The 13,190-nt window shown below is 43.1% G+C and overlaps 1 protein-coding gene across 1 annotated transcript; it reads right to left on the bottom strand.

Moving 5' to 3' along the window:
* Positions 1-4,644: 4,644 nt before the first annotated feature.
* On the bottom strand, positions 4,645-11,870 carry BIRC7 (baculoviral IAP repeat containing 7; the record flags this gene model as incomplete). The annotated part of the gene is made up of 7 exons (XM_082325655.1): positions 4,645-4,847; positions 5,348-5,419; positions 6,390-6,608; positions 7,565-7,610; positions 7,712-7,793; positions 9,063-9,162; positions 11,351-11,870. The coding sequence occupies 7 exons, from the start codon at positions 11,868-11,870 to the stop codon at positions 4,645-4,647; spliced, it is 1,242 nt and encodes a 413-aa protein (XP_082181781.1).
* Positions 11,871-13,190: the final 1,320 nt, after the last annotated feature.

Raw genomic sequence — 13,190 nt, 5'->3', positions numbered from 1 at the left:
CATGTGGTTGGTTTTTAATTCTCCAAGTGCCCTGACAAAGCATTCCTACCATAGTCTGGTGGTACTGGCCAATAAACAGCACAGGCCTAAAGACCTCAGGCAGAACAAGTTCACCGAGAGCCTCTCGAGATACAGTTGAAGTCGGAGCTGCTTCCTTGTGCCATGGATCCGTAAAGAAGGAAGCACTGCATAACACCCCGGGACATTTCATATGTTTTGTAGTTAGCCTCTTCCCCTTGTTCTGAAAAGAGCCTAAATCCCCTAACACAACTTCATCTCCTCCCTGCCTGTATAGAACTAGGTGGGGGCTATTTACATTTGAGTTATTTAGGCTTCTTTTTTTTTTTGTTGTTTTGTGGTTTTTTTTGTTTTTTTAAGTTATAGATGAGAGCTCTTCCCTTCTTCCCTCCCTGCCCATCCAGGACTCCCTTCCTCATCCTCTATTCTTTAGACAGGGTCAGCACCTTAGCAGTAGGCATTTGTCCTGGATTTCAGTGTTCTGTGACCTAACTCCTGTCATGCTGAACAGCTAAAAACTAGTACAAGCACCAGATCTTTACTCAGCATGGAGCCTAGCCCCATTTCAACATGCCAAGCCATTCTCAGAGCAGCTGTAGCTTACTCCGGGTTTGTCCATCTACATTAACACTGGTGTAGCCATATACACAGCTGAAACCTGCTGCAGGACACTGGAAAATGCCTAGTTCTTCATGGATCACCGATGGTTTTGTATCTGCCTTCCTCACCAAGCAGCCACGCTTATTCCAGGCACAAGCCTGGCAACATCCTGATGGAAGGGGTTTTTTGTGACAGGATAATTTTGAGGGGAGGGAATGGGCTGAAGAAAAGGGGGAATAAGTATAATTAAAGTTGCATTAATGAGCTGCAGCGATTAATTAAAAAACAAACAAAAACCAATGTCAGTTTTGTTACCTACATCTCCCAGCATGTTAAGTGTCAAGCAGAGAAAGAGCGCTTGTCAGCCATCCGTGGCACATTCCAAGCACGGCTGTAGTTCTTTATCATCTTGCCTAATCTGTTTGAGATTACTTGGCATTTTTGAGTAATGCTTTTCAGAAGAGTCAAGCTAGAAGCCATGCTAGGGAGGGGAAATGTGAGGGAAGAATTAAAAGAAATAAAAACATTAAGTGCTGAGTCAAAGACAGAATGATGCATCTTTCTTTGTCCCATTCCAAAGGGCCCAGGAAGCAAAACCCTCTTCTATAAACTCAAAAGTATAAGCACTAAGAGAACATTTTTTTGTTTCTGTGCAGCTTCCATTCCAGATACCCACTGCAACATCCTGAGTTCTCATCAGGTGCAGCTGTGAGTGAAAATGTTGTCTTCTATAGGTATTTTTCCTTCTTTTAGCCAGCAGAAGCCACAGCTGCTGACTGAGCAGAACAGACAGCCGACAGTTGCTGGTGTGATACTAGTTTCATCAGTTGAGGAAGAAAAAGCTCAACCCTCTTTAAAACAGCTCTGCCTGAGAAAACATAACTACCTCCCATATAGTCAATACTGTGCCACTACCGAGTTAAAAAAAAATACCAGTGGAACACAAGCTTCTCCATTTAGACAGCACACATAGCTGTGCGCATACACAATTTCTTAGCACTTTCTCCACCTCTTCTTCTATTCAGTTCATTTCCGTATTATGCTCATTCCTACTCGCCCACCTGATGTTCCCTGGAGGGGCAGAAAAAGGAATGGAAGAATACATATCCTCTAGTCAATGAGACTGATCCATGAAAGGCTTCATTTATTTGGGGCTTTTGAAATTAGTCTTCCCTTTCCTCACCAGAAAGCACTGACTTTACACTTTTTGGTTTAATACGATTTCTTTTCCTGTGAGAGAAATGTTGTCCATCAGACAGCAGCATTCTTTATTGGTCTTGCTTGAGTGCAACCAAAATTCAGCACAGATGGTGGAGAAAGCGGTTTCAGCTTTGAACAGCTGAAACATTTCACTAGTAGTTTCAGGAAGAAATTCTTCTAGATGGTCGTACGAAGTCAGAAGGAACTCTCTGAATTATTTTGAGGTATAGAGTTAAAAACATGCAGCCATCTCCAACTGACCAAGCTTTGATGCCACATTTACTAAGAAAACTGATCAAGAATACTTGCCAAGTACCCTAAAGAGACTAAGCATCAAATTGTGCACTTAATGGCATGCCTCCTGACTGTAATACACACCGGTAAAGATCAATTAAATAAATACAAGTGTGATGACTGAGTAGCTCCATAACTACCACCCTATGTTATGGTGAACACAGGTAATTAAGTATCTTTTAATAGAAGTAAAATAAAGGTTCAGGTAACCCTATAGTATTTGGTATCAATGACTGACACAAATCATCACAAAAATCACTCTGAGAAGAAAGAAAATAAGACAAGCTACCAAGGATCATATTCCACACTTAATTACCTCCTCTAGCTTTTATTAGCAGAGCTAGTCATCCTTCATACTCCTGGTCTGCTTGTGCTAGACCTGCTCTAAGGACTGCGAGGTCATGCAAAGACCCTGTTCTGTTAGGCCAGGGACTCCCAGTCGCTTGCCTCTCCAGCGTGCTGGAAGAGCAAGGAGCAGCTGAAGGTTTGCTCCAGTGGGTTCCCTTATCGCCAGGTTAGGAGTGCCCTCTGTTGGGGATAGGCATCACTGGAGAGGCTGCTAGTCAAAAAAAAAAAAAAAAAAAGAAAGAAAAACAAACAAACAGACAACGTGTACCTGTTTCTGAAGGGATATCTTCCCATAGAAAAAACGGCTCCACCCTTCCAGATGTGGCAAAGCCACAATTTTCCAAGTGTTAACTAAAAGAAGCCCCAGAAATAGCTTGTATATTCACAGCCTTGTAGTCCTGTTGATGCTCAGGCAAGGTTCCAGCCACACTGAGCTGAAATTTAGGAGGAAATAACACTATTCCAACACTGAGCTGGTTTTGTTTTCCCTTCTCAGATTAGCACACCTACTTAAACTGTAAGCTTTTGCTGTTATTTATGGAGGCAAAATAAAGCCAATGATAGCCTGAACCCAGACACAACACCTAATTTGGCATGGTGGTACAATTCTGTTCCCTGTGAAAGCTGCTGTCTGGCAAAGACCCACAAATTCCTCCAAGAGTTGGAGAGTTTAAACCGCTCAATCGGTAATTTCTCTCATCTTTTCCAAGAGCTGCATTAATATTACCTTCTTCTGAAGGCAAGGATGAAGAGATCTGCCCTCCCAAGTGGCCCAGGGATAACTGACACCTTAAAGTTACTCAGAGACAAGCCTATAACCCTGTTCAGCACCCAGGGCTGGAAGCAAACAGAAGCAACTCCGCAGCCTGTGCTCCAGTCTCTGCAGATGTGTTTAAGAGCCAGGTACCAAAACTCTGCGTCGAGTTCAGATGCAGAATTCTTCCCCACTTACACAGCTTCACGTATCGGGTCCTTATCCTCCTGCGTACTTACACCTTTTGTGGCTAAGAGTCTGGAGGACCCACATGCCATCTTGTGAATTCCAGAAGGAAGCCAACGGATGGTAAGAACAGTTGCTTCTCTCATTCGTGCCCTTGTAGCGCTGAAGGACAGCAGCTCAAGTGATCTACAACCTGATGCTGCCCCATCATCTTAGGACACCACCGCACCCCCTCCCCCAGTAGGGCATTATACTAGAATCAGATACTCAGACCTCTGTAAGATAAACAAAAGAAAAGCTTTTTATTCAGTGAAAAAGAACAGCTAATTTTAAAAAACATATTTCCTTTCCCCTGCAGTTAACAAGCTATGGTATTGACAAAACTTTCTCTTTTTGGCTACATGATAGAATGTTCCATTAAAATAAGAATCATCAATTTAGCCAGCAAACAGAAGTCCTGAAATGGCAAGTCTCCATCGTTATCTTCTAGTAGGATAGTACCCAACAGCCAGGGAAGAGGCTCTGTACAAAGCTTCCATGAGATCATCTAGTGACCCTGACCATCAAAGAGCCTTTCCCCTTCTGTCTAGGGAGGTCAGCTGAGAGGAAAGAGGTTGGAGAGTCTACAACAGGCCAGGCTTTTCACTTAGTTATGTGGATTTAAGTATTACTGAAACATTCTGTCAATTGTTGACAATGCAACAAGGCGGGGGGCGCTGGGAAGACAGCAAAGAGCTCAGAAGACAAAGCTAGATTCTCCCTCCCCCACAATACACTGCTGCCGAGTATTCTAGTCTCAACAGAATGCATTTTGCATAAAAATACTCCCATTTTGAGTCAGACTTACTGAAGGAAGTCATCAACCCCAGCAGAATAATCTAAACTGCTAAATGAGAGAAAGAGAACCAGAGACAGTCTACTGAAACCAGCCCTCGATTTCAACACAGAGCAGGGATTCATTTGAGAATGCGAGAATTTGGAGAAGGAGAATCTCTGTCAACAAAAGCGTCTTTTTGGAGGACAGAAGAAATGAGCAGAGTTTTTCTGGAGCAGTCCTACAGCAAGAGTAGAGCAAACCAGCAACTCTGTAAGATAGTGCCTTCTAGTAAGTTTTTACACTTATGCCAAGCTACCCTGCAAATAAGATTGCTCCAGCATCAGTCGAACTATTTACTTGTTTTCTTCCTCTGCTGTGTTATGAATGAGTTGTATAGACTTGTCTTTCCCCTTAGGCACATCGTCGTTCAGGACATGAAAGTCCTCACGCTTCCCCGGATGACCGCTCTGCAGATAGGACACAATCTCAAATTGAGGGCACATTCTCCACAAGCTACCAGGTGGCCACAAGGAACAAACACAACAGACACATCTCTGTCCATGCACACTTTGCACATCCTTTCCTCTTGCAGGCGTCGGAGCTGTTCTTCTGTGCTCATCTGAGACTCATCTTTACCAAAAAAGAAAAAAAAAAAAGCCCAAACTGTTAGTATTATAACAGCTCCAGAGCGCCAGTCCTGTCATCTTAGGAAGTCACACTGCAACTTGCTCATCATTTTGTTCAGAGACTGAGTGTGAAGATGGCAAAGTACCTCTCAGGCAAGTTTCATTTAAGGTGAAAAACTACAGCTATTACAGACTCTGGCTTATCTACACAAGCTTCAGCATATCTACACGTGCTGGACTGAGCAGGGACAGAGATCAGCATCTTTTTACTGTAATATGTAGATTATCCCGATACACAAAAAAGTTTGGTTTAACCATCTGCTTCACAGTGCAACTCTAATTCCTGAATAAGGCTCTCTGTGTTCAGTTACCATTCAAGCTAGCACACATTCCCCTTCAGGATTAAAAAATGAATTAATACAATGACCACTAATACCATTACTATAAAAAGTCATCCCAATTACGCCTAGGCTCAATTTCACCACCACTGTCAGCCCAGTGCACCTGATTCCTTTTGTTGCACAGATTGCATTTCTTCTCTTGAACTTGATGTCTCGGCCTCTCTCTGAACAGCATCTGTATAACCAGGAAAGAAGATGGCATTAAATGCTACCCCTTTCCTCCCTCTTCAAACAGCACTGTTTAAAAAGATGAAATATCCTGGATTTCAGTAGCCTTAGGTTAAACACATCTTTACTCCACGGTTAACTTCACACACTCAGCCTGGTGAAGCTGATATTCGCCGGGGTGCTTCAGTCGCTATGTATGTTAACCTCCCTACCAAGACATGTCCACATCACATTGTATTCACAGCAAAGTTGGTTTATCCATCAGACAACAGGAGCCATCAGCCACTCCTTCCTGCTCCTGTGCTACTATTTAGTCACACTTTTGGTTTTGTGGAAAATTTTTTTTTTTTTTTTTTGGCTCAGCTAAAGAGATGGCAGATAGCAATATGGAGACAGGAGCTTTGGAAAGCAGGCTTGCTACCAGAGAAAGCCTGTGTGGAACTGCATCTTCAAATAAATGTCACTTGGCAAACAGACTCCACAAAACAGATAACACAAGACAGACGTAGATAAGTTAAGGAGAATATATATTATCCAAACAAACAAAAAATATGGCTATTTCTGATCAAGCCATTGATTCAATTTTGAATTGGCTTGGAGTACTCATCCATCCTAGAAGCCTTGCTTCAGACAACTGCTTCTGTCTGTCTGCATCAGATTTTGTGCTCTACATCATGCAGCTGTCTGCTACTGCAGGTCTAAGGGCAGCAGAAAACATCAAGGATATCTACACCATAGGCTATTGGAGGCAGATATAGTTACTGATACCCCAGTACTCACAGCTCCTCCAGGTTTCTTTAAAGAGAACCTCATTCTTCAGCCTTTCAAAGGCAGGCAGGCTTGGGTACGTTACTACTCTTAATTCCAGCCTAGGAAGAGAGAAGGCAGACCCGCAAGACACTCACAACAGTGCTCAAGATGAAGTGAATAAGAAGTTAAACATCCACCAAGAACGTGGGCATGCAAGTCAGGCATACCTCTGCTTTCCTCCGCACTGCTGCTCTCTTCCCAGTCTGGCTGAAGCAGATCAGAAATCAGCTCAGACTCAGAAAGGTAGAGAGTCCCAGTCAGTATGTATTTGTTCTCTACCAGGTTAGCCACACAGGTGGGGTCAAAGCCCATCTGCAGGACATTCTGCACTATGGTAAACTGATCCAGAGAAGGAGGAGCCCAAAATTCCCAGTTCCTCAGAGGATCTGTAAAGCAGTGAGCAGATACTTTACCAAAAAGGGAGAACTTTGGGCCAAAAGTATGCCACTCCCTAAAGCTGTCATATATAAAATGGCACTAATATATTCTAGAACATTCCTCAAACTATCTATATTGTTAGATCAACATCCAGATTTACAGTTTTTACTTCCAATCATAATTCACAAGAAAGTGATCAAAAGCAATTTCATAAAAGCCAAGAGACTGATTTTGGATGGTTTATTCTACTGTATCAGTGAACCAAGTCTCCCATGTTTGGCCCCAGTCCAGAATCCTTATCTATGTTTTCACATCCCAGAACAGAAGTCTCGAAACAGCTTTCGTGAAGATCAAGTGGAACAACCCAACTGAAGTCTCTCCTACCTCATAATCTAGCTCAACCATTCATCAGTAAAGACAGAAATGGGAAATTCAGCTGGCAGCCCCTTCAAAGGCTTAAATCTTTAAGCTCATCTTATCAGATAGGCTTTTCAAGAGAATGAGAAAAATCAGTTTTCCACAGTTATGGGAGCCGAATTTCACCTACTTAAATTTCAAGGAGCAGCTCATGAATGGGAATAGATCCACAGGATCGACACTTCCATGAACAACCGGACCCTCTAGCTGTTCTCTGGTCTCCTATCAAGTATGTTTAAAATGCTGTAGTCTGAAAGACTCTACAGACAGACAAACAACATCAAGAGCACGGACAAGTCAAAGGAAAGTTAAGCAAGCACCCAAAAGTCACATGATTATCCAGACTAGCTAAATATCTCTGGCCTTAGACTAAGAGCTCTCACAAGAAGCAGCAATTTTGCTTCTCGTGCTAGAGACCATTTCCTAAAAATACAGAGAAACAGCTTCTAGAGTATCAAAACATCTCTCAAACACCATGCCTACAGAGTGCACAGTAGCTTAGGTGAGGTAGAACTAAGACAAAACACCATGTAATTATAGCACTGACCTTGGGAAGCAAAGGAATCTTGTTCGGTCCGATCCCAGGAATCTCTCTGAAAATGTCACAAGATAGTCACAAAAGAGAAGCATGTGTTCAAAACTCCCCCCATCTACCAAACCCCCATCCACTCTACACAAAATATTCATGACTCACTGGAGATATCAGGGTGCTAGAAAAGGACTCCTGAACACTGCCAACAAATTCTCTCCCCCTGGACCGCAATAAAAATTCACACCTATAAGCAGAAAGATTTAAATACATTAGTACAGGATATCTCAAGTGAAAGGAGCAGTAGTAGTTTGAATTTTAGAAGCAAAGGCTGCTATCAGGTTATGAGCAAACCGCTATATTCATTAAAGAAGAGGGAGTATCACGGTCTTTCCTCCCCCCCTTGCATGAAGGTCAACAGTAAGAGACTCATGATCCCACCCTTAATTCAGTCTTCATGTTTGGCCCAAGATGAGCTTTGGAACAGATCACAGAAAATGTGATAATAGACCAGTTCACAGAAAAACACAAGAACCGCTACAGAAAAACAAGGTTTACAATATCTTTCTTTTTGTACCTCAGAGTGGTAGAAACCAAAGCTTTCTTTGATGTCAAAGTGATTTGAATTGAACTTTTAGATGGTGAATTCTAGGTGAAATTAGAAAATCTGAGGTCTGCACTGTGCCATTCCACCTAAGCTTGAAAATTTGATTTTGCTTTTAAAGTAAGAGGGTCTAACTATTTAGGCTTTGTCACTTCTACTTGCACAGTTCTTTTTAAAAAACTAGTTACAGCTTAGACAACCATCATCTAGTAGGCTTCATCATTAACACAGAACACTCCAGCGATAAATCAGCCTTTGGAATAGAAGAGGTAGCAATGCCCGAGATGAAGCCTAAAGGGACTGAAGCCGACTGCGCTGGAGGTCAGCGAATTATTGTAAGGGATGACATATGCGGAGAGACACCAGACACATCAACTACTTTTGGGGAGGGTGGAAAGGGAGAAACAGGAGAGGAGAGGCAGTTGAAGATACGATGGTTAGGTTTTCAGGCCAATCTTTGGTTCTTCCACATGTGAAGGGAAAATAGGACGAAGGCACTTTTGGAAGACCGTACAGACTAAGTGGCTGACCTAGAAACAAATTTTCTATCTTGACCCACTACTAGGGTCCGAAGAGGGTCCCTTGCTGAACAACTTCAACTTCGAGGATTCAGAACCTGTCTCTTGAGATTTCAGGGATTTCCAGAAGGTTATAAACTATTGCAACAGTTTATGCAGTTAAACATGATTGAACATACCTGACTAGCTTTCTACCTAGCTAGAGCAGGTGAAAAAGTCTCAGACTAAGCTAATAACAGAGCCTGGAAGCAGCGCTTATTACCAGTACACCTGTGACTCATTTGTGTCTCAAGTGGGAGTACCTCTATCTTACAAAAGAAGAAATTGGTGTGGAATGCGCAGCATATCTTTTGGTCTTACTACAAGGGACATTTGCCAACCAAGACTGACTTACCCCGGATACCATTTGGCATGTTCCCTCCAAGGATCATCTCCTAATGACCAGTTCCTCACACCTCCATCACAGTAAAAACACCTCACTACATCATCTTGTCCTGAAAAAGACACAAAGAGATTATTTGACATCTGAGACACTATGCTTTACTAGCCCTGGATGAGAACCTGGGGAGAGATTCAGCACAAAACACAGGCTACCGGACAGAAGAGACGAGCACATGACAATTTACCAACACTATGCAAGTTGTATAGGCGCAGGAAATCCGATGAGAGTTTGAACTCCCAGAGCTGCAGCTGGTTGAGACGATTCCAGAACTGGGTCACAAGCTAACAGGCAGCACGCATGTGAGCACCATCGCTCCCATGTACGCACATACCTATCCAATTGCCTCTTGCCTGCATTTAGAGTAAAGCTGTAATTAATTATAAACACACTTTGTTTCCTAAGCACAATCTGCCATAAGCAGCAGCAGGCAGTGTCAGACGATGTACATAGCTTCCATCTCACGGGCATAATAATTTGCCACAACGCGGTCCCAGGTTATCCACCCTGCTACTGGGCTTCTCTTTGCAGAAATCACAACGGAAAAAAAAAAACTTAAAGCCAAACACAGTTAAGAAAAACTGCCTACAAATGCCCTGCCCTAAGGACAACGAAACAACATCAGTAAAGGCTGCCAGCAAGTTGGGGTCACAGACACAATCTTCCAAACACTCTCGTGTTAGAGCAGTTTGGCTTAACTTGAGGGCTCGGTTCCAGCGTTCTCCTGCTCAAGTGACCGCAGGGGAGTGCCATGTCAGGCTGCTGCTGCCTAATGAGTCCCCAAAGTAAGGCTCCGTGCTGGGCTCTCAAACAGCTGCTCTGCAAGTGATAAATCAAGTCCAACACAAAACACAGGGGTTTTTTAGCTGCAGACACTGCTTTGTAGTTTATTCTCTGTTCCTGGCCATGCTGGTCTTTTGTGTGCCTTAAAAATTAATAAAAAGACAAAAGCAGCAGATAAGCTAATATGCCTATAATGCTCTTCCATTTAGGGATGCACGCTGTTTCACCCCTGCTACTGTGCTCTAAGCAGACAGGTACAGATTCTTAGTATTCACTGGATTTATAGCAAGATCCAGGTTACGCAGTTTGAGTGAAAATCTTGCAGAAGTAGAGAGACATACTAGCAAACTAACCAGTCACCTCCCCTAACTCAAGCTAAAGGAACAGAAGGTTCAGTTATTTAGACATACTTTCCTACGTGCATGTTATTCACCATGTTGCAGCTCAGATTTTTCCAGCTATCACAACATTTAAGGCTGTTTTTTTCCCCCAATTCCCATCTTTACCAACAAATAGTACTTAAATAAGTGGAAAAACGGGCAATTCAATTTTACTTCAACAATGAGAGCGTGAGGCATTCAGGACGCACAGGTTTGTTTCTGCTAAGGGAGCTTTAGTTTATGGACCCTGCCTGTCGCTTCTTTCCATGTCTCTGTTTGACGTGCAAATACAAAACAAATAGATTCCTTCGTATGGAAGAAGTCACACTCGCAACAGACAGAAATATCACTACATTACTAGCTTTCAAAAACCAGAAGGATCCCCTCAATATTTAATTACAGTCAAGCATTAACATACTGTAAATTCTGACTGGTCCATCCAGGGAGGAGTACTTATTCAAATCTATTATCTAACCAGCAAAGCCTTCTCAAGGGGAAACAATGATGTTATATTGATACTCACATGCATATGATAACAACAAATATTGCTTATGTTCCTCAAAACAAAAAGTATCTTTTTTTTCTTTTTATTTCTGTATTACAAGTCCAGGGTCCTTACAGCAACAAGCCACAGTGACAGCCGAACGGGCTGACTACCTCAGGTTTCACTCAGATTTGGCTTTATGAGAAGAGAAGGCTTCAGTGCAAGACAGAGTTTATAGAAAACACGACGTCCCAAGTAAGTGCCTCAAGTCCTTTTAGAAGTGCAAGTAATAAATAGGCTCAATGGATCTTGAAGCACACATTTCTCTGCCAGTAAAACATGTTTAAAACATGTCACTTCTTCCACTCCTGCTGGTAAGGGAATTGACTCACCAGTGGACCCCTCAGTACTCAAAGAGGGGTTAACCTAGCAGTGAATTCTGCACAAGCAGCAAGCGCAACAGCACAGGCTGAACGAAGGATGTGGTTTTAACTACACTACACATACCTGCAAGTATTTGGGAAAGCAATAAAACATAGTGACACCTTCAAAAGCCAACCTGAATAAGACTTAAAAACATTTCCCCGAGTACCTACCTGTGTAAAAGAATCCTGCTCGAGCCAGTTGCTCAGGATGCATGTCAGTATATTGCGGCCAGTTCTGAAATGTAGATAGTCTCATCTCCTCCGTTACCATCTCTGGGTATTCTGGTTCGTTGGGCAGGGCTGTCTCCTCACTGTCTAGCCCCTGCAACAGACTGAGGAACTGCCCGTCCACAGTGTCAAAGATTTCCTGAAGAGGAAGCATCTCTTGGTTCCCAACATCCTCACCACAAATGAATTTACAGGAAGGGAAGAACTTCAGGTGCTCTGCCACTGGGCAATCACCAGGTCCCCAGTCCTTCAGGACACCACCGCAGCAGAAACACTGCACTTCATCTCTTGGACCCACAAAGAAAAAGCCAGCCTTGACCAAATCTCGGGCAGACACAGGTGAGGTGCCTGGCCACTGCCGAAAAGTCCTCAGTCTTCTTGCTTCATTCCTCATGCTGGATTCAAACAACTGGCAGCAAGCAGCCCTGAGCTCAGTCTCCTCTGCTGGTGTCACGTCCCCCATGGTCGCGTTCTGAAAGAGAGGAGGAGATAACCCAGAGCGGTCAGCTGGATTCCCGCTGTCAGGCAGCACTCACCCTGCGTTATTTGTTCCTCATCCCCACGCGTATTCCAGAAAGCTCCTGGTCTTGACAAAGCTGAGCTTGTTTCAGAACTGCAGCCCAATCAGAGATCCGGTGCTGCCGTACTCTGCTGTCGAACTTTTGCTGAGTCCCCACTAGTGTCTGAAGGGAGGGGACCAGCACTTTCGGAGCCCCGCTGCCGATTTACAGCAGAGTTGCTTGCGGGAACAGATAGCGGAGGGGGAGGGCAACACCTATCCTGCCTCCCTAGCAGGACCGATCCAGCGTTTGGCATCTGATCTGCGTGATAAATCCCCAGTCATTTTGCTCAGCCTTTAAATTAACATTAAAAAGACTCTTTTTTTTTTTTTTCCCCTAAAAACAGATTTAAGAAGGCATGCCATAACAAAGCAGAGAACAACCACACCCAAATAACTATTGTCTCATAATGTTCAGTTTACAGCCAAACACTACACAGAATATCAGTCGATTTTTCATAACCTTATTATGCTAATTAAACAGTGACTATATAAAAATATCTCTATAAAAAAAGACAGGTCCAGTTTCTATAGGGGGGTGCCCTTAAATCAAAGATAAGACATTTTTTGCCTGTGGCAGTTCTGTGCAAGAGGAAAAGTGAAATTAAAGAAGTTACTGAGTGCCCGATTATCCAAGCCCTCATCCTACTTGGGTAACAGCCCTTCCCTGCGCGAGTAAGCTAACCTGCAACCCAGCTACTGCTTCTAATACTTTCTGTATGGCTGGCAAATACATTTTCAAAAGGTCATACAATTACACAACTGAGAATCAGGACCAATTTAACTAATCGCTCCAAAGGAATTCCTTAGAGTGAAGTCACTACACACGTGACTAAGTGGTAGGTGCAATCAAATCCATTTTTTAAATTAAGTACCCTGAAGATCCCTCCACCACCGAACTCGGTAGGTCAATTCATCCCAAGGAAGTGCTAACTACTGGTTATCAGAGCTAAGCATTACAAGCACACAGACAAAACATCACACAGGCAAATACTAAATTAGAAAAAAAAAAAAATATATACACACCCCCTAAAAAGATATGGTGTTTCCAAGCTGGTTCACCAGATTATTAAGATAATAGATAACCACTGCAGTGCGCTCTTTTGGATAGGCACTGTAAAAAACAGTCAAGGGGAGGCCACCAGGATAGCAGCTACTCTGCAGTAAACACAGTCACCGAGACCGTTAAGAGGCACTCAGGCCACCAGCATCTCTGAAGGACTC

Source organism: Platalea leucorodia, assembly GCF_965183815.1.
Source record: "Platalea leucorodia genome assembly, chromosome: 13".
Classification (NCBI taxonomy): domain Eukaryota; kingdom Metazoa; phylum Chordata; class Aves; order Pelecaniformes; family Threskiornithidae; genus Platalea; species Platalea leucorodia.
The sequence above is the reverse complement of the archived record's forward strand: the minus strand, read 5'-3'. Positions and strand labels throughout refer to the sequence as shown.